The following is a 22,048-nucleotide window of genomic DNA, read 5'->3' on the forward strand; positions in this document are numbered from 1 at the left end:
TTCTTGTGTGTCCTTCCATGTTACCTAGACAAAATGTGCAGCTGATATTTTAGTTCTTGGATAAATTAACAAAAAACTTCTCTCCCTTCTTCTCTGGGCTGTAGGCATCATAGGCGAGTATTAGTGGAATGGCTAAGAGATCCATCTCAGGAGCTTGAGTTTATTGCTGATATTCTTAATCAGGATGCAAAGAATTATCATGCCTGGCAGCATCGACAGTGGGTTATTCAGGTATTGCCTTTCTTGTACAGTGTTTTTCAGAGCTTTTTTAAACTGAACTAACTAAAATTACTATTAAAATCTGTTTCTAAACGAAAACACACACATGTAAAGATCATTGCACACAAAGTACAGGAGAATTGCTTGAACCCTGCAGAGGGAGTGAGCTGAGATTGCGCCACTGCACTCCAGCCTGGCGAGAGAGTGAGACTTTGTCTCAAAAAAAAGAATTACTCAAATACTTAATTAAAACCTGACATCCTTCGTGTTAGCTACCTTTATAATCTCTTTGGATGTAGTAAATTTTAAATATTTTAAAAATTGAATTATGTCACACATTTGTTAGCAAATTGAGTATAAAAAGCGTATTTTAACTACCGATGTATTATTTTAATTAACAAAGGCATATATTAAGTTTTTTCATAGATAAACTTTGGAATATGAGTTTACAGTAACTGTTAAGTATTTTACTTCTACCCACATGTTAAAATTTTATGCAAAATCCTGCATAGAATAGTTGTTAACTCCCACTCTGGGTTTTTTATTTTAACAAACAATTCTAGTGTTGTTTCCTGTGAATTTTTTTCTAGGGATTGCTACTTTCTGCACTATTCATTAGACCAAGAGCATTTCACCAAATATTTAAAATTTTAAAAATAAATTTTTCCAAATTTGATTAAAGGGATAACATGTTGTAAAGGTATTCAATGTTTATTTATTTCTCAAAAACAAATCACATAAAAGCATACATTTTACGCATACACATGGCTCTCTCCATCTACCACAACAGATTAAGACCTAGAACATAATTAATATTTTTGAAAAGCCCCCTTAACTGGCATGCTTCTTACTGAGATTCTTATAAAAGATTCCTATGAGAAAAGATTTGAAAATATCTCTTAACTGTGTTGTAGTTTATATATTTCTATTTATTTTATAAAGTATACATAATTATCTTTTCACATTTAATATATTATGGTTTTATATGTTTCCAATATAATTTTTTAAAAGGTAATGATTTCAACTATAATGAATTCTGAAAACTGGAGAGAATCTGTCTATAAATTTTCATATGCTAAATAAATGGAAAAAACTTGTTTCAAGTAGGACATACATACATTATGTGAGTTACTTACCTGGCAGGGGAGATATGGTCACTGAGGTGGTTTTCCTAGGATAAAGTTCATTCATTGCACTCTGGATGTGCTGACCCCTGTAATTTCCCCAACTGTGGGAAATTCAACTGCATAATTTGTGATAGGGAGACTGTGTGGCACTTTCCCCTGGTCTTCACAGTTTAAGAACAGGTTTTGCCTGAGCTCAGGAGTTTGAGACCAGTCTGGGCAACACGGTGAAACCCCGTTTCTACTAAAAAATAGAAAAAATTAGCTGAGTGTGTCAGTGTGCCTATAGTCCCAGCTATTCGGGAGGCTGAGGCAGGAGAGTGGCTTGAACCCGGGAGGTAGAAGTTGCAGTGAGCCAAGATTGCGCCATTGCTCTTCCAGCCTGGGCGACAGAGCAAGACTCCATCTCCAAAAAACAACAACAGATTTTCTCTGTTTATTTTTATTTAAAAAAAAAAAAGTGAGTCAGTGGTTCTCAAGCAGTGGTGATTGTGTCCCCTAGGGGACATTTTTGGTTGTTACAACTTGGGGCATGTTGCTATTGGGAGCTATTGGGTAGAGGGCCAGGATGCTACTAAACATCCCAAAATGCACAGGGCAGCGCTCCCACAACAAAGAATTATCCAACCTGTACTCTCAGCAGTGTCACAGCCAGGGAATTCTGGTCTATTTCTATATGGAAAGCTATTTTATTAATATTTTAGTTATTTTCAATCAGGATTTAAAGAATTCAGCATATTCTTTTATGATGTAAAATGGGACTCTGAGGCAGTTCTTTAAAAAATATTTTATGGCCGGGTGCAGAGGCTCCCACGCCTGTAATCCTAGCACTTTGGGAGGCCAAGGTGGGCAGATCACAAGGTCAGGAGATCGAGACCATCCTGGCTAACATTGTGAAACCCTGTCTCTACTAACAATAAAAAAATTAGCTGGGCATGGTGGCACACAGTTGTAGTCTCAGCTACTTGGGAGGCTGAGGCAGAAGAATTGCTTGAACCAGGGAGGCAGGGATTGTAGTGAGCTTAGGTTGTACCACTGCACTCCAACCTGGGCGACGGACTGAGACTCCATTTCAAAAAAAAAAGTTTTATGACATATATTAGAAATGTAAAATTTTAGTTTTAAATGTTAGTTTTAAACATGAATTATAAAACATTCATGGCCTGTATGTCATTGGCATTGACTGTACTAGATCTTCTTAAGTGAAGGAGTGAAGAACCCTTCTTTGCCCCACATCCAACACAGATTGGATGTATTTTACTGTATTTCATGTATGTCTCATTTATATAAAATATAGTACGATGTATTTTATACAAAATTATACAATTTAAATGAAATTTTACGATGAGGCTGGGTGCAGTGGCTCACCTGTAATCCCAACACTGGGAGGCCCAGGCAAGTGGATCCTGTGAGGACAGGAGTTCAAGACTAGCCTGGCAACTTGGCAAAACTCTGTCCCTGTAAAAAATACAAAAAAATTAGCTGAGCATAGTGGCGCATGCTTGTGTTTGCAGCTACTCAGGAGGTTGAGGCAGGAGAATCACTTCAGCCCAAGAGATTGAGGCTATGGTGAGCTACGCTCCACTGCACTCCAGCCTGGGTGACAAAGCGAGACCTTGTCTCAATTAAAAATAAAAATGAAATATACACACACACAGAATACTACTCACCAGTCAAAATAAATAAACGATCCATACAGGCAACAGCTTGAATGGATCTCAAGTGTATGATCCTTAGTGGAAAAGGGAGTCTCAGGTTTCATACTGCATGGCTCCATTGACAGAACATCCTTGAAACAGCAAAATTATAGATGTAGAGAATGGTTGAGAGGTTGCCAGGGTGAGGGAAAAGGGGGTACAGCTATAAAGGGGTAGCATCAGGCAGTTTCTTTGTGCTAAGGGAATAGTTCTGCATCTTGATTGTAGTGGTTATACTACACATGGGATAAAATTGTGTAGAACTATATTCTGCCCCATTCCCCACCTGTACCACATACACACAAGTGACTACATACAAGATCTGAATATGCTGGGCGCAGTGGCTCACACTTGTAATCTGAGGACTTTGGGAGGCCGAGGCAGGCGGATCACCTGAGGTCAGGAGTTCCAGACCAGCCTAGCCAGCATGGTGAAACCCTGTCTCTACTGAAAATACAAAAATAGCCGATGGTGGGCACCTGTAATCCCAGCTACTTGGGAGGCTGAGGGAGGAGAATCACTTGAACTGAGGAGGTGGAAGTTACAGTGAGTTGGGATTGCTCCATTGCACTCCAGCCTGGGTGACAGAGTGAGACTCCATCACAAAAACAAAAAAACCAAAAACATAGGAATCAGGTTAGCAGTTCCATAACAATAATGTGCTGATGTCATTTTCTGGTTTTGGGATTGCGCTTCAGTTAGTAAGGTGTTTACAATTTGGGGAATCTAAGTGAAGAGTACACAAGGCACTGTGTTATTTTTATAACATATGAGTGAAAACAAACAGAAACACATGTATAGAAAACACTACTCTCAATTTTTTGTTAATTAGATTCAGTGGACATAAAATTATTGTTACACTGATAAAACAGCTTGTAGATGTTTACGCTCTCTTTCTATACTTAGCATGCTGGAGACTGAGAACAGTGGGAGGATACCAAGGTCCACACTAGGATCACTGAACTCCACTAGGAACTTTCACAAAAATTTTCCTTTCCTTAATGCATTTATTTTCATGATCACCTGTAAAATCGGGGACTATCACAGGAGATTCTTACTTTTTTTGCTGTTATCAAATAAGAAAACTCCATTATCTTTTTCATAGTTAATGTCCCCTACTTTTGAAGTATTTGTAAGTTTTATCATTCTCCTCTTTCAAATTATCTTTATTGGTTTTCTTCCCCCCAGGATTTTTTTTTAAGACAGCTTTATAATATAAAGAATTTATATTGGCTGGGTATGGTGGGTTATGCCTGTAATCCCAGCACTTTGAGAGGCCGAGGTGCACAGATTGCTTGAGTTCAGGAGTTCAAGACCAGACTGGGCAAATGGTAAAACTCCATCTCTACGAAAAATACAAAAATTAGCCAGTTGTGGTGGCACCTGCCTATAGTCCCAGCTATTTGAGGGGCTGAGGCAAGAATATTGCTTGAGCCTGGGAGATGGTGGTTGCGATAACCTGAGATCATGCCATTGCACACCAGCCTGGGTAACAGAGCAAGACTACATCTCAAAAAAAGTTAATAAAAATTTATATCTTGGTCCAATCGTGTGTATTTCTTTCTGTTTTTTGAGACAGGGTCTCTTTCTGTTGTCCAGAGTGCAGTGGTGCGATCATAGCTTGCTGCAGCCTTAAACTCCTGGGCTCAAGCTATCCTCCCTCTTCAGCCTCCTGAGTAGCTGGACTCTAGGCATGTGCCACTATGCTTGACTAATTTTTTTATTTTTATTATTATTATTTTTGGAGATGGAGCCTCACTTTGTCCCCCGGGCTGGAGTGCAGTGGCTCTATCTCGGCTCACTGCAACCTCCGCCTTCGGTTCAAGCGATTCTTGTTCCTCAGCCTCTCGAGTAGCTGGGATTACAGGCGCCTGCCACCATGCCTGGCTAATTTTTATATTTTTAGTAGAGATGGGATTTCGCCATGTTGGCCAGGATGGTTTTGAACTCCTGACCTCAGCTGATCCGCCTGCTTTGGCCTCCCAGAGTGCTGGGATTACAGATGTGAGCCACCCTGCACGGCCTGCCTTTATTATTTTTTTAAAAGTGGTCTTATGTTGCCTTGGCTGGTCTCGAACTCCTGCTGCTTCAGCCTCCCGATGCAGTGGAATTGCTGGTGTGAGCCACCACTCTTGGGCATGTATGCTTCTCTCCTGTATTTTAATGTAATTCTGTCACATATGTGCACTTTTGAATGCTGCCCTTTTACTTTGATATATTAATATCAAGTCACATCAAATTTATTTCTATACTATGGTCACTTATTCTCTTACTAGTGAGTTTGGTGGGGTTTTACCCCCAAATTTTCTTTGATGTCTTTTTTACTGCTAGAATATGTCTTTCCAGTCTCTATCATCAGTTTCATACTTGTGTCCCCCTCTATTTTCTTTACTTGCAGCTGTGACTACCTTCTGAATTTGTGATAAATCCCGTGTCCTCCGTTCTACCTTCTTTGTCGAAGTTTTCTTTATTTAGTTTTATTGTTCATAAATAATGGGACATTTCTAATTGGATGGTTTTTCTAAATTTTTCCTTTAGGAATTTAAACTTTGGGATAATGAACTGCAGTATGTGGACCAACTTCTCAAAGAGGATGTGAGAAATAACTCTGTCTGGAACCAAAGATACTTCGTCATTTCTAACACCACTGGCTACAATGATCGTGCTGTATTGGAGAGAGAAGTCCAGTTAGTAATCTTCTTCACTTGCTCGTTCATTACAAACATCTTTGCATGCCTGCCATGTCTCAGACACTGGGGATATAGCAGATCAAGATCCTACCCCATGGTACTAAGAGGACAGAGTACTGAGTGAAACATACAATGATAGATTTACAAATAACGTAGTATACCTCTACTTGTAGTATCTTAAGTTTCTTGAAATATTACTACTGGAGATTGAAAAGAATTCCAGTGTTATGGGGTATTTTCTAAGAAGCTTTATTTTAAAACTATCTCATTAAATTTTGTCGCATTTAAGATAATCATCCCCAGATGCCATGTTACCCTAATGCAGGATCTGGGGCTGGATAAGTTTTGGTTGTAGGGGGCTATCCTGTGTTTTGTAGGGTGTTTAGCAGCATCCTGTTTAAACAAAAATGTTTTCAGCGCCGGGCGCAGTGGCTCAAGCCTGTAATCCCAGCACTTTGGGAGGCCGAGGCAGGTGGATTACGAGGTCAAGAAATCGAGACCATCCTGGTCAACACGGTGAAACCCCGTCTCTACTAAAAATACAAAAAATTAGCTGGGCATGGTGGTGCGTGCCTGTAATCCCAGCTACTCAGGAGGCTGAGGCAGGAGAATTGCCTGAACCCAAGAGGCGGAGGTTGCGGTGAGCCAAGATCGCACCATTGCACTCCAGCCTGGGTAACAAGTGAAACTCCGTCTCAAAAACAAAAAAACAAAACAAAACAAAAAACAAAAATGTTTTCAGACATTGCCAGCTGTCCCCTGAGAAGTGAAGTCACCCTCAAGTTGAGAACCACTATACAAAGAGCTATTATTAGAGCAAGAAATTCTGAGTTGGCATCAATTTCTATGTTGTATCCATAAACATTAGTAGCCACGATTTTTCTTACCTTACTTGTCCATTGTTTCTGAGTTTCTGTTTCACAATTTGAACAGGCTTACTGTTTTTAGAGCCTGATGAGATGGGAGTCATAATTTTAGTATAGACATGTTTGAATGACTGTTGGGCAGAGCTGATTTGTATGGTGTACCTGCCTGTCATCCTCCAAGCCCTTGCTTTTGCCTGGATTGAGGCAGCTTGCTCTTATTTTATCTGCTCTATACAGGATTCTGGTGACTTGAAATTTATAAAAGGCTTCAATCCATGTTTCACTTTAATGCCCCGCTTTGGGCTTATGTCTGGAGCACACACTACCCCTCAGGCACACTTTATGCTTTCTTTCTACTGCTCTCCTATATAAAGCATACCTGGTTTTTTGAGCCTTGCAGATATTATGGTTGGGTTTTTAAAAATATATATATAAATTGAAGATTCGTGGCAGTCTTGCATTGAGCAACTCTGTCAGTGTCATTTTTTCTAACAGCATGTACTCACTTTGTGTCTCTGTGTCACGTTTTGGTACTCCTCAGTATTTCACATTTTTTATAATCATTATATCTGTTCTAGTGAGTTGTGATCAGTCATCTTTGATCAGTCGATTGTAATTGTTTGGGGGTGCCACAAACTGCACCTGTATAAAATAGCAAATATCACTGTTCCAAGTGTTCCCTCATCTCTTTCCCTCACCTCAGGCCTCCCTATTCCCTGAGATACAGCAATATTGACATTAAGCCATTTAACCCTGCAATGTCCTCTGAGTGTTCAAGTGAAAGGAAGAGTCACAGCCTCTTACTTTAAATAAAAAACTAGAAGTAATTAAGCTTAGTGAGGAGTGCATGTCAAAAGCTGAGATAGGTCCAAAGCTAAGCCTCTTGCACCAAACAGTTAGCCATATTGTGAATGCACAAAAAGAAATATTGAAGGAAATTAAAAGTGCTGCTCCAGCGAACACATGGACAAAACAGCATTATTGCTGATATGGAAAAAGTTTGAGTGGCCTGGATAAAAGATCAGACCAGCCACAACATTCCCTTTACCCAAAACCTAATCCAGAGGAAGCCCTTATTCCCTTTAATTGAATGAAGGCTGAGAGAAGTGAGGAAGCTGCAGAAGAGAATTTGGATGCTAGCAGAGGTTGGTTCATGAGGTATAAGAAGGATGCCATCTCCATGCATGGAAGTACAAGGTGAAGTAGCAAGTGCTGCTGCAGAAGCTGCAGCAAGTTCTCCAGAAGGTCCAGTTCAGATCACTGATGAAGGTGGCTGCATATAAACAGAAGATTTTCAGTGTAAACAGCCTTATATTGGAAGAAGATGCCGTCTAGGACTTTTCATAGCCAGAGAAAGCACTGCTTCAAAGCTTCACACAGCTGGCTGAATCTTGTTAGAGGCTAATGCAGCTGGTGAATTTAAGTTTAAACCAGTGGTCAATGACCATTCTGGAAATCCTAGAGCTCTTAAGAAATATGCTGAATCTCCTCTGCCTGTGCTCTGTAAATGGAACAACAAAGCCAGGATGACAGCACATCTGTTTACAGCATGGTTTACTGAAAATTCTAAGCCCTATTTGAGGCCTATTGTTCAGAAAAATTTCTTTGAAAGTATTACTGCTCATTGACAATGGATGTGGTCACCCAAGAGGTCTAATGGAGATGTGCAAAGAGATGCTGTTTTCATGCCTGTGAACACAACATCTGTTCTGCAGCCCTGGATAAAGGAGTCATTTTGATTTTAAAGTCTTGCTGTTTAAGAAATACATTTTGTAAGACTATAGCTGTCATAGATAGTGATTCCTCCGCAGTCAGTTGACAATCTTCTGGAAGGAATTCACCATTCTAGATTCTGTTAGGAATATTTGTGATTCACAGGAGGAGGTCAAAATATCAACATTAACAGGAGTTTGGAAGAAGTTGATTCCAGCCCTCATGGATGACTTTGAGGGGTTCAAGACTTTAGAGGAAGGAGGAATTGCTGCTGAGGTGGAAACAGCAAGGAAACTAGAATTGGAAGTGGAGCCTGAAGATGTGACCAAACTGCTTCATCACGATAATACTTGATCAGATGAGGAGTTCCTTCTTACGGATGAGTAAAGGAAGTAGTTGCTTAAGATGGAATCTACTCTTGGTAACAATGTTATGAACATCGTTGAAATGACAACAAAGGATTTTTAATATCTTGACTATTACCTAAACTTAGTTGATAAAGCAGCAGCAGGATTTGAGAGGATTGACTCTAGTTTTGAAAAGTTTTACTGTGAGTAAAATACTGTCAGCATCACATGCTACAGAGAAATCTTTTATTGTTGTCTTATTTTAAGAAATTGCAGGGCTGGGCGCGGTGGCTCACGCCTGTAGTCCCAGCACTTTGGGAGGCCGAGGTGGGTGGATCACGAGGTCAAGAGATCGAGACCATCCTGGTCAACATGGTGAAACCCCGTCTCTACTAAAAAAAATACAAAAAATTAGCTGGGCATGGTGGCACATGCCTGTAATCCCAGCTACTTGGGAGGCTGAGGCAGGAGAATTGCCTGAACCTAGGAGGCGGAGGTTGTGGTGAGCCGAGATCGCGCCATTGCACTCCAGCCTGGGTAACAAGAGCGAAACTCCGTCTCAAAAAAAAAGAAAAAAAAAAAAAAAGAAAAGAAATTGCCACAGCCATCTCATCCTTCAGCACCCAGCACCCTACCCTGATCAGTCAGCAGCCATCAACATGGAGGCCAGACCCTCCACCAGCAGAAAGATTATGACTTGTTGAAGGCTTGGATGATCATTAGCATTTTTTAGCAATAAAGTATTTTTAAATTGAGGTATGTACATTGTTTTTTTAGATATGATGCTATTGCATACTAGACTACAGTACAGTGTAAACATAATTTATGTACTGGAAAACAGAAAAGTCGCCTGACTTGCTTAATTGTGATAAAATTGCTTTATTGAGATGGTCTAGAACAGAACCTTTGGTATCTGTAAGGTATGCCTGTACTGTTTAATATGATAGTGACTAGCCACATATGGCTATTTTTCAATCCGTATGATTATAAAAAAATTAAAAATACAGTTCTTCCATTGCACATGTCCTGTTTCAGGTGTGCAGTACCCACATGTGGCTAGTGATTACCATATTGGACAGCACATACAAAGAACATTTCCATCATCACTGGTGGATTTATTGAACATTGCTGGTCTAAAGATTGACAGTAGTTAAGAGTAACAAAGTATTTTAAAAATTGAATATGAAGAGTTTTGAAAATGCAAATTTTTTGCCTTTCCAGAGGCAGATCACTGCCTGTTTCACAATAGGCAGATCCTATTGTCAAATAGAAACAGAAATAATTACCCAAGAATCTAAAGGAGCTTCCGGTATTTAATATTTATTTTCCTTTTACGATGGGTAAAGGAAGCATTTAAAATGTTAAGAGTAGCTGTAGGTGTCTAGAATTTACAGTTTGTTAACTTTTAACTCTAAGCATGCAGATAGATGTGCATAATTATTTTTGTCATCTTTTTATTATAAAAGTAATACAGTGTAGTTATGGGGGAAATTGTACTAAATTCTATAAAGTCAAAAGTCTCTTACTGTTCTTCATCCCACATCCCATTTTCCAGAGTGAGCTATAATTGGGTGAAATTCCCCAAACTTTATAAATACACACACTTGCAAACATTTTTAACAGCAACCTAGATAATAATGTTACAGGCATTGCCTTTTCATATAATGTGTCATAGACCTTTTTCTAGACTATTAGTGCATAGTCTTCTAGTACTACCAATAACAGCATTTATCAAGTATTTATACTATGTGCCACTAATTCTAACAGCTCTCTGAGACACTCCATGAAGAACTTGAGGTTCTAGGTAATTCTGTAATTTGCCTAAGAACACATAGATAATTTATGGGGCCAGGATTTGAAGGGAGGGAGCGTGATCTCAAAGTTCATGGGTTTGTTTTGTTTTCCTAAGAGGGTTTCACTCTTACCCAGTCGGGAGTGCTCGCTGCTGCCTTGAGCTCCTGGGCTTAAGGAACCCTCCCACCTCAGCTTCTGAGTTAGCTGAGACTACAGGCATGTGCCACTGCTCCCAGCTAATTGTTAAAATTTTTTGTAGAGGTAAGGTCTCCCTATGTTGTCCAGAATGGTCTTATCTCCTGGCCTCAAGCAGTCTTTCTGCTTTGACCTATGAAAGCTCTAGGATTACAGATGTGAGCCATCATATGCAGCTAAAGTTAATGTTTTAACCGTAAAAATAGGTAATGCTTTAGTACACATGTATGTAAATAAAAATTTAGATATTGCCAACATGAAATTAAGAATCTTAAACAAGGACCAGCTAAGACCCGGAGGAACATGGTTTCGCAAAGAATTGGAAACATTAAGTCATGTAAAAGTTGTTAGAGAAATATTTTTATAATGTTGAATGAGTTTATTATTACGCTGTGGGAAAAAAAATCTTAATAGAAACAGCACTGCAGCAGAACCAAGACTACCTACCAAGCTTTAGTCAGTGACTCACTCATCTGGGCAAGTATGTGGTGAAGCAAGTTCTGTGGCTCCCTTGGGATTTGTGGTAATCAGGTCTGAATTATATTTTATCTGTTTAAGGGGAAGGCAGAGATATGGAGCACCCATTTTGACAGAATCACGTCACAGTTTACTAGTCATTTTGCTTTGGAATATAAGAAATACATTCTTGGGTTGGTTTTCATTTTTATTGTTTGCCTATAAAATTTCCATGCTGTTTTTTAATGATAGCTAAGATTATGTAAATTGTCCTATTTCAGTGACTAAGGATTTGTTGGGATAGAGCTTAGACTGTTTTCCCAAGGCTTACCAATAAATGGAAAGCCTCCTTCTTTTAGCTGATGTTTCCTTCAAAAGGAAAATTTTTCATATTATTTAAAAGAATTTGTTTTCTTTTCTTTTTTTTTTTGAGATGTAATTCGCTCTTGTTGCCCAAGCTAGAGTTCATTGGTGTGATCTTGGCTCACTGCAACCTCTGACTCCTAGGTTCAAGTGATTTTCCTACCTCAGCATCCCGAGTAGCTGGGATTACAGACATGTGCCACCATGCCTGGTTAATTTTGTATTTTATTTATTTTATTTTTAAAATTAATTTATTTATTTTTGAGACATAGTCTTGCTCTGTTGCCAGGCAAGAGTGCAGTGGTGCAGTTTTGGCTTACTGCAACCTCCACCTCCCTTGTTCAAACAATTCTCCTGCCTCAGCCTCCTGAGTAGCTGGGACTACAGGCGTGTGCCACCACGCCCAACTACTTTTTGTATTTTTAGTAGAGATGGAGTTTCACCATGTTGGCCAGGATGGTCTTGACCTCATGATTTACCCATCTCAGCCCCCCAAACTGTTGGGATTACAGGTGTGAGCCACTGCTCCCAGCCTGATTTTGTATTTTTAGTAGAAACAGGGTTTCTCCATGTTGGTCAGGCTGGTCTCGAACTCCCAACCTCAGGTGATTCGCCTGCCTCAGCCTCCCAAAGTGCTGGGATTGCAGGTGTGAGCCACTGCGCCTGGCCTTAAAGGAAATATTTCATGTTAATTTTTTTTCCCATTGTAAATTGAAGCTTTTAGATTAGTTATGTGTCCTTCCCTAGAACTGAATTGACAGCTGCAGCCTCGAGAGATTCTCTGATTTAAGTATGACCTGGAGAGGTGCCACAGTCCACTAAGAGAGAGATGCTGACACAAGTAAAAGTATGTTTCCAAAGCTGTGCTACAATCTTATTAAAACTGTGTCTCATCATTGTACTGTTCTTTTATAACTGTATATACATTTTTCTTGCAGATACACACTGGAAATGATTAAACTAGTCCCACATAATGAAAGTGCATGGAACTATTTGAAAGGGTAAGAGGTTGTTGTTTTATTATAAGAAAAAAAAATGGCTATTTGATACATCATGGAGTATATTCCATAATCAGATTCCAAAAGGATAGTAAATAATTTTTCATTTTTCTGGACCCAAGAGCAGAAGTATAACAGCATTATGGAAACTCTGGAAAAGTGCCCTCTACCTTTCTCTACACCTCCCAAACACCTGCCAACACTGTTTTCAGAACAATCCACCAGTAAATAATGCCATTTTAATTGTATTTATGAATCCTGTAGTCTTTTTTTTTTTTTTTTTTGAGACGGAGTCGCACTCTGTCTTGACAGTCTCTAGGCTGGAGTGCAGTGGCACAATCTTGGCTCACTGCAACCTCCACCTCCTGGGTTCAAGCGATTCTCCTGCCTCAGCCTCCTGAGTAGCTGAGACTATAGGCGCACACTGCCATGCCGGCTAATTTTTGTATTTTTTAAAATTATACTTTAAATTCTGGGGTACATGTGCAGATCATACAGGATTGTTACATAGGTATACACATGCCATGGTTGTTTGCTGCATCCATCCCCCTGTCATCTACGTTAGGTATTTCTCCTAATGTTATTCCTCCCCAATCCCCCCACCAAGTGCTATCCCTCCCCTAGCTCTTTCACCCCTTAACAGGCCATGGTGTGTGATGTTCCTCTCCTTGTGTCCATGTGTTCTCATTGTTTAAGACCCACTTATAAGTGAGAACATGCAGAATTTGGTTTTCTGTTCTTGTATCAGTTTGCTGAGAATGATGGTTTTCAGCTTCATCCATGTCCTTGCAAAGGACATGAACTCATCTTTTCTTATGGCTGCATAGTATTCCATGGTGTATATGTGCCATGTTTTCTTTATCCAGTCTATCATTGATGGGCATTTGGGTTGGTTCCAAGTCTTTGCTATTGTAAACAGTGCTGCAGTGAACATACATGTACCTGTGTCTTTATAATAGAATGATTTATAATCCTTTGGATGTATACTCAGTAATGGGATTGCTGGGTCAAATGGTATTTCTATTTCTAGATCATTGAGGAATCGCCATACTGTCTTCTTCCACAATGCTTGAACTAATTTACACTCTTACCAACAGTGTAAAAGTGTTCCTATTTCTCTACATCCTCTCCAGCATCTGTCGTCTCCAGATTTTTTAATGGTTGCCATTCAAACTACTGTGAGATGGTATCTCATTGTGGTTTTGATTTGCATTTCTCTGATGACCAGTGATGATGAGCATTTTTTCATATGTTTGTTGGATGCATAAATGTCTTCTTTTGAAAAGTGTCTGTTTATATCCTTTGCCCACTTTTTGATGAAGTTTTTTTTTCTTGTAAATTGGTTTAAGTTCTTTGTAGATTCTGGATGTTAGCCCTTTGTCAGATGGGTAGATTGCAAAATTTTTTTCCCATTCTGTTGGTTGCTGGTTCACTCTAATGACTGTTTCTTTTGCTGTGCAGAGGCTCTTAAGTTTAATTAGATCCTATTTGTCTATTTTGGCTTTTGTTGCCATTGTTTTTGGTGTTCTCATCATGAAGTCCTTTCCTATGCCTGTGTCCTGAATGGTATTGCCTAGGTTTTCTTCTAGAGTTTTTATGGTGTTAGGTCTTACGTTTAAATCTTTAATCCATCTGGAGTTAATTTTTGTATAAGGTATAAGGAAGGGGTCCAGTTTCAGCTTTCTGCACATGGCTAGGCAGTTTTCCCAACACCATTTATTAAACAGGGAATCCTTTCCCCATTGCTTATTTTTGTCATGTTTGTCAAAGATCAATTGGTTGTAGATGTGGCATTACTTCTGAGGCCTCTGTTCTGTTTTGGTACCAGTATCATGCTATTTTGATTACTGTAGTCTTATAGTATAGTCTGAAGTCAGGGAGTGTGATGCCTGCAGCTTTGTTCTTTTCACTTAGAATTGTCTTGGTTACGTGGGCTCTTATTTGGTTCCATATGAAGTTTAAGGTAGTATTTTCCAGTTCTGTGAAGAAGGTCAATGGTAGCTTGATGGGGATAGCATTGAATCTATAAATTACTTTGGGCAGTATGGCCATTTTCATGATACTTATTTTTCCTAACCATGAGCATGAAATGTTTTTTCATCTGTTTGTGTATTCTCATATTTCCTTGAGCAGTGGTTTGTAGTTCTCCTTGAAGAGGTCCTTCACATCCCTTGTTAGTTGTATTCCTAGGTTATTCCTCTTTGTAACAATTGTGAATGGAAGCTCACTCATGATTTGGCTCTCTGTTTATCTGTTACTGGTGTATAGGAATGCTTGTGATTTTTTGCACATTAATTTTGTATACTGAGACTTTGCTGAAGTTGCTTATCATCTTAAGGAGATTTTGGGCTGAGACGATGGGGTCTTCTAAACATACAATCATGTTGTCTGCAAATAGAGACAATTTGACTTCCTATTTTCCTAATTGAATACCCTTTATTTCTTTTTCTTGCCTGATTGCTCTGGCCAGGACTTCTAATACTATGTTGAATAGGAGTGGTGAGAGAGGGCACCCTTGTCTTGTGCCAGTTTTCAAAGAAAATGCTTCCAGTTTTTGCCCATTCAGTATGATATTGGCTGTGGGTTTGTCATAAATAGCTTTTATTTTGAGATATGTTCCATTGATACCTAGTTTATTGAGCGTTTTTAGCATAAAGCACTGTTGAATTTTGTTGAAGGCCTTCTCCGCATCTATTGAGATAATCATGTGGTTGTTTTCTTTGGTTCTGTTTATGTGATGGATTACGTTTATAGATTTGCGTATGTTGAACCAGCCTTGCATTCCAGGGATGAAGCCAACTTGATAGTGATGGATAAGGTTTTTGGTGTGCTGTTGGATTCAGTTTGCCAGTATTTTATTGAAGATTTTCGCCTCAATGTTTGTCATGGATACTGGCCTGAATTTTTTTTTTTTTTAGTTGTGTTTCTGCCAGGTTTTGGTATCGGGATGATGTTGGTTTCATAAATGAGTTAGGGAGGATTCCGTCTTTTTATATTGTTTGGAATAGTTTCAGAAGGAATGGTACCAGCTTCTCTTTGTACATCTGGTTGAATTCGGCTGTAAACTGTCTGGTCCTGGACTTCTTTTTGGTTGGTAAGCTATTAATTGCTGCCTCTACTTCAGACCTTGTTATTGGTCTACTCAGGGATTCAACTTCTTCCTGGTTTAGTCTTGGGAGGGTGTAAATGTCCAGGAGTTCATCCATTTCTTCTAGATTACTGGTTTATATGCATAGAGGTGTTTGTAGTAATCTCTGATGGTAGTTTGTATTTCTGTTGAATTGGTGGTGATATACCATTTATCATTTTTTATTGCATCTATTCAATTCTTCTTTCTTTTTAATTCTGGCTAGTGGTCTATCTATTTTGTTGATCTTTTAAAAAAATCAGCTCCTGGATTCATTCATTTTTTTGAGGGTTTTTTGTATCTCTGTCTCCTTCATTTCTGCTCTGATCTTAGTTATTTCTTGTTTTCTGCTAGCTTTTGAATTTGTTTGATCTTGCTCCTCTAGTGCTTTTGAATTTGTTTGATCTTGCTCCTATAGTTCTTTTTTTTTTTTTTTTTTAATTTTTTATTGGATTTTAGGTTTTGGGGTACATGAGCAGAGCATGCAAGACAGTTGCGTAGGTACACACATGGCACTGTGCTTTGCTTCCCTTCTCCCCTTCACTCACATTTGGCATTTCTCCCCAGGCTATCCCTCCCCACCTCCCCCTCCCACTGGCCCTCCCCTTTTCCCCCCAATAGACCCCAGTGTTTAGTACTCCCCTTTCTGTGTCCATGTGTTCTCATTTTTCATCACCCACCTATGAGTGAGAATATGCGGTGTTTCATTTGCTGTTCTTGTGTCAGTTTGCTGAGGATGATGTTCTTCAGATTCATCCATGTCCCTAGAAATGACACAAATTCATCATTTTTGATTGCTGCATAATAGTCCATGGTATATATGTGCCACATTTTTCCAATCCAGTCTATTATCAATGGGCATTTGGGTTGATTCCAGGTCTTTGCTATTGTAAACAGTGCTGCAAGGAACATTCGTGTACATGTGTCCTTATAGTAGAACGATTTATAGTCTTTTGGATACATACCCAGTAATGGGATTGCTGGGTCAAATGGAATTTCAATTTCTAAGGCCTTGAGGAATCACCACACCGTCTTCCACAATGGTTGGACTAATTTACACTCCCACCAACAGTGTAAAAGTGTTCCTTTTTCTCCACATCCTCTCCAGCATTGGTTGTCTCCAGATTTTTTAATGATCGCCATTCTAACTGGCGTGAGATGGTATCTCAATGTGGTTTTGATTTGCATCTCTCTGGTGACCAGTGACGATGAGCATTTTTTCATATGATTGTTGGCCTTATATATGTCTTCTTTCGTAAAGTGTCTGTTCATATCCTTTGCCCACTTTTGAATGGGCTTGTTTGTTTTTTTCCTGTAAACCTGTTTGAGTTCTTTGTAAATTCTGGATATCAGCCCTTTGTCAGATGGGTAAACTCCAAAAATTTTTTCCCATTCTGTTGGTTGCTGATTCACTCTAGTGACTGTTTCTTTTGTCGTGCAGAAGCTGTGGAGTTTCATTAGGTCCCATTTGTCTATTTTGGCTTTTGTTGCCAATGCTTTTGGTGTTTTGTTCATGAAGTCCTTGCCTACTCCTATGTCCTGGATAGTTTTGCCTAGATTTCCTTCTAGGGTTTTTATCGTGCCAGGTCTGATTAAGTCTTTAATCCATCTGGAGTTAATTTTAGTGTGAGGTGTCAGGAAGGGGTCCAGTTTCTGCTTTCTGCACATGGCTAGCCAGTTTTCCCAACACCATTTGGTAAACAGGGAGTCCTGCCCCATTGCTTGTTTTTGTCAGGTTTATCAAAGATTATATAGTTATAGATATGTTGTGTTGCCTCCGGTGCCTCTGTTTTGTTCCATTGGTCTATATCTCTGTTTTGGTAGCAGTACCATGCTGTTTTGATTACTGTAGCCTTGTAGTATAGTTTGAAATCCGGTAGTGTGATGCCCCCCGCTGTGTTCTTTTTGCTTAGAATTGACTTGGCTGTGCGGGCTCTCTTTTGGTTCCATATGAAGTTCATGGTGGTTTTTTCCAGTTCTGTGAAGAAAGTCAATGGTAGCTTAATGGGGATAGCGTTGATTCTGTAAATTACTTTGGGCAGTATAGCCATTTTCACGATATTAATTCTTCCTAACCATGAACATGGAATGTTTCTCCATCTGTTTGTGTCCTCTCTGATTTCGTTGAGCAGTGGTTTGTAGTTCTCCTTGAAGAGGTCCCTTATGTTCCTTGTGAGTTGTATTCCAAGGTATTTTATTCTTTTTGTAGCAATTGCGAATGGTAGTTCGTTCTTGATTTGGCTTTCTTTAAGTCTGTTATTGGTGTAGACGAATGCTTCTGATTTTTGCACATTGATTTTATATCCTGAGACTTTGCTGAAGTTGCTTATCATTTTCGGGAAGTTTTGGGCTGAGGTGATGGGGTCTTCTAGGTATACTATCATGTCGTCTGCAAATAGAGACAATTTGGCTTCCACCTTTCCTATTTGAATACCCTTTATTTCTTTTTCTTGCCTGATTGCTCTGGCTAGAACTTCCAGTACTATATTGAATAGGAGTGGTGAAAGAGGGCATCCTTGTCTAGTGCCAGATTTCAAAGGGAATGCTTCCAGTTTTTGCCCATTCAGTATGATATTGGCTGTTGGTTTGTCATAAATAGCTTTTATTACTTTGAGATACGTTCCATCGATACCGAGTTTATTGAGGGTTTTTAGCATAAAGGGCTGTTGAATTTTGTCAAAGGCCTTCTCTGCGTCAATTGAGATAATCATGTGGTTTTTGTTTTTGGTTCTGTTTATGTGGTGAATTACGTTGATAGACTTGCGTATGTTGAACCAGCCTTGCATCCCCGGGATGAATCCTACTTGATCATGATGAATAAGTTTTTTGATTTGCTGTTGCAATCGGCTTGCCAATATTTTATTGAAGATTTTTGCATCTATGTTCATCATGGATATTGGCCTGAAGTTTTCTTTTCTCGTTGGGTCTCTGCCGGGTTTTGGTATCAGAATGATGTTGGTCTCGTAAAATGATTTGGGAAGGATTCCCTCTTTTTGGATTGTTTGGAATAGTTTTAGAAGGAATGGTACCAGATCCTCTTTGTGTGTCTGGTAGAATTTGGCTGTGAACCCGTCTGGACCTGGGCTTTTTTTGTGTGGTAGGCTCTTAATTGCTGCCTCGACTTCTGACCTTGTTATTGGTCTATTCATAGTTTCAGCTTCCTCCTGGTTTAGCCTTGGGAGGACACAGGAGTCCAGGAATTTATCCATTTCTTCCAGGTTTAGTAGTTTATGTGCATAGAGTTGTTTGTAATATTCTCTGATGATGGTTTGAATTTCTGTGTAATCTGTGGTGATTTCCCCTTTATCATTTTTATTGCATCTATTTGGTTGTTCTCTCTTTTCTTTTTAATCAATCTGGCTAGTGGTCTGTCTATTTTGTTGATCTTTGCAAAAAAGCAGCTCTTGGATTTATTGATTTTTTGAAGGGTTTTTCGTGTCTCAATCTCCTTCAGTTCAGCTCTGGTCTTAGTTATTTCTTGTCTTCTGCTGGGTTTTGAGTTTTTTTTATCTTGCTCCTCTAGCTCTTTCAATTTTGACGATAGGGTGTCAATTTTGGATCTCTCCATTCTCCTCATATGGGCACTTATAGCTATATACTTTCCTCTAGAGACTGCTTTAAATGTGTCCCAGAGGTTCTGGCATGTTGTGTCTTCGTTCTCATTGGTTTCGAAGAACTTCTTTATTTCTGTCTTCATTTCATTGTTTACCCAGTCAACATTCAACAGCCAGTTGTTCAGTTTCCATGAAGCTGTGCGGTTCTGGGTTGGTTTCTGAATTCTGAGTTCTAACTTCATTGCACGATGGTCTGAGAGGCTGTTTGTTATGATTTCAGTTGTTTTGCATTTGTTGAGCAGTGCTTTACTTCCAATTATGTGGTCAATGTTAGAGTAGGTGTGATGTGGTGCTGAGAAGAATGTGTATTCTGTGGATTTGGGGTGGAGAGTTCTGTAAATGTTTATCAGGTTTGCTTGCTCCAGGTCTGAGTTCAAGCTCTGGATATCCTTGTTGATTTTCTATCTCATTGATCTGTCTAATATTGACAGTGGAGTGTTAAAGTCTCCCACTATTATTGTGTGGGAGTCTAAGTCTCTTTGTAAGTCATTAAGAACTTGCCTTATGTATCTGGGTGCTCCTGCATTGGGTCCATATATGTTCAGGATCGTTAGCTCTTCTTGTTGTATCGATCCTTTTACCATTATGTAATGGCCTTCTTTGTCTGTTTTGATCTTTGTTGCTTTAAAGTCTATTTTATCAGAGATGAGAATTGCAACTCCTGCTTTTTTTTGCTCTCTATTTGCTTGGTAATTCTTCCTCCATCCCTTTATTTTGAGCCTTTGTGTATCCTTGCATGTGAGATGTGTTTCTTGGATACAGCACACTGATGGGTTTTGGCTTTTTATCCAATTTGCCAGTCTGTGTCTTTTGATTTTTGCATTTAGTCCATTTACATTTAGGGTTAATATTGTTATGTGTGAATTTGATACTGCCATTTTGATGCTAAGTGGCTGTTTTGCCTGTTAGTTGTTGTAGATTCTTCTTTATGTTGATGCTATTTAGCATTTAGTGTGATTTTGTGATGGCTGGTACTGGTTGTTCCTTTCTATGTGTAGTGCCTCTTTTAGGAACTCTTGTAAAGCAGGCCTGGTGGTGACAAAATTTCTGAGTTCTTGATTGTTCGCAAAGGATTTTATTTTTCCTTCACTTCTGAAGCTCAGTTTGGCTGGATATGAAATTCTGGGTTGAAAGTTCTTTTCTTTAAGAATGTTGAATATTGGCCCCCACTCTCTTCTGGCTTGTAGTGTTTCTGCTGAGAGATCTGCTGTAAGTTTGATGGGCTTCCCTTTGTGGGTGACCTGACCTTTCTCTCTGGCTGCCCTTAGTATTCTCTCCTTTATTTCAACCCTGTTGAATCTGACGATTATGTGCCTTGGGGTTGCTCTTCTTGCGGAATATCTTTGTGGTGTTCTCTGTATTCCCTGCATTTCAGTGTTGGCCTGTCTGCTAGGTGGGGGAAATTTTTCTGGATGATGTCCTGAAGAGTATTTTCCAGCTTGGATTCATTCTCTTCGTCCCCTTCTGGTACACCTATCAAACGTAGGTTAGGTCTTTTCACATAGTCCCACATTTCTTGGAGACTTTGTTCATTCCTTTTTGCGCTTTTTTCTCTAATCTTGGTTTCTCATTTTATTTCATTGAGTTGGTCTTCGACTTCAGATATTCTTTCTTCTGCTTGGTCAATTCGGCTATTGAAGCTTGTGCATGCTTCGCGAAGTTCTCGTATTGTGTTTTTCAGCTCCTTTAATTCATTCATATTCCTCTCTAAGGTATCCATTCTTATCATTTCCTCAAATCTTTTTTCATATCTTTTTTCAAGTTCCTTAGTTTCTTTGCATTTATTTAATACATGTTCTTTTAGCTCACAAAAGTTTCTCATTATCTACCTTCTGAAGTCTAATTCCGTCATTTTGTCACAGTCATTCTCTGTCCAGCTTTGTTCCCTTGCTGTTGAGGAGTTTTGGTCCTTTGTAGGAGGCGAGGTGTTCTGGTTTCGGGTGTTTTCCTCCTTTTTGCGCTGGTTTCTTCCCATCTTTGTGGATTTATCCGCTTGTCGTCTGCGTAGTTGCTGACTTTTCGGTTGGGTCTCTTGAGTGGACACCCAGATTGTTGATGATGAAGTATTTCTGTTACTTGGTTTACCTTCTACCAATCTAGCCCCTTCGTTGTACGACTGCTGAGGTCCACTTCAGGCCCTGCTTGTCTGGGGTGCATCTATAGCAGCTGTGGCACAGTGAGGGATGCTACCAGTTTCTTTTTCTGCTATCTTTGTCCCAGGGTGATGCCTGCCGAATGTCAGTGTTTTGGATATAGAGGGGTCAGGGAGCTGCTTGAGGAGACAGTCTGTACTTTATAGGAGCTCAATTGCTTAGCTGTGAGCTCTGTTGTTCATTCAGGGCTGTTAGGCTGCTATGTTTGATTCTGCTGCAACAGAGCTCATTAAAAAAACCCTTTTTTTCTCAAATGCTCTGTGTTGGGGGGTTTGGACTTTATTTTTGGATGTCTGTTGAGGTGTCCTGCCCAGCTAGGAGGCAGACTAGCCACTGTTTGCCTGCCGAGGCTCCGCCCTGCTGTTGGGTGGTTCGCCCTGTTGCTGCAGGCTCTGCTGTTCTGCTGCGGTCTCCGCCACAGGCTCCGCCCTGCGGCGGAGTCTCTCTGTTTTAGCGGGTTGCCTTGGCAACAGCAGGCTGCGTCAGCAGTGGGTGTGTATCTCACTAGGGACGGGTTGCCTCGGCTACGGCTGGCTGCTTCAGCAGTGGGCGTGTATCTCAGTTGGGGCGGGTTGCCTCGGTAATGGTGGACGCCCCTCCCCCACAGACCGTCTCGGACCGTCTGCACGGGGAGCGTTTGAAATCACGGTTTTGTTCATCCCACTGGACTACCCCAAACGCTCTGTCCCTGC

The 22,048-nt window shown here is 39.8% G+C and overlaps 1 protein-coding gene and 1 non-coding gene across 4 annotated transcripts in view; both read left to right on the plus strand.

Moving 5' to 3' along the window:
- The window catches only part of FNTA (farnesyltransferase, CAAX box, subunit alpha), a 49,789-nt gene that overhangs the window by 21,626 nt on the left and 6,115 nt on the right, over positions 1-22,048 (plus strand). For all 3 annotated transcript variants that reach the window (XR_013525687.1, XM_008979420.4, XM_002807490.7), the window contains exons 5-7: positions 105-231; positions 5,579-5,727; positions 12,403-12,465. Coding sequence is in view for 2 of the 3 variants with exons in the window: in XM_008979420.4 (XP_008977668.1) it covers positions 105-231; positions 5,579-5,727; positions 12,403-12,465 (339 nt within the window). In the remaining variant the exon portion in view is untranslated. The remainder of the gene's footprint in view (positions 1-104; positions 232-5,578; positions 5,728-12,402; positions 12,466-22,048) is intronic.
- On the plus strand, positions 1,348-1,505 carry LOC118147105 (U1 spliceosomal RNA). Its single transcript, XR_004733268.1, has one exon. It is a non-coding gene; the product is annotated as a U1 spliceosomal RNA (small nuclear RNA).

This window comes from Callithrix jacchus, chromosome 13 (genome assembly GCF_049354715.1).
Source record: "Callithrix jacchus isolate 240 chromosome 13, calJac240_pri, whole genome shotgun sequence".
Lineage (NCBI taxonomy): Eukaryota > Metazoa > Chordata > Mammalia > Primates > Cebidae > Callithrix > Callithrix jacchus.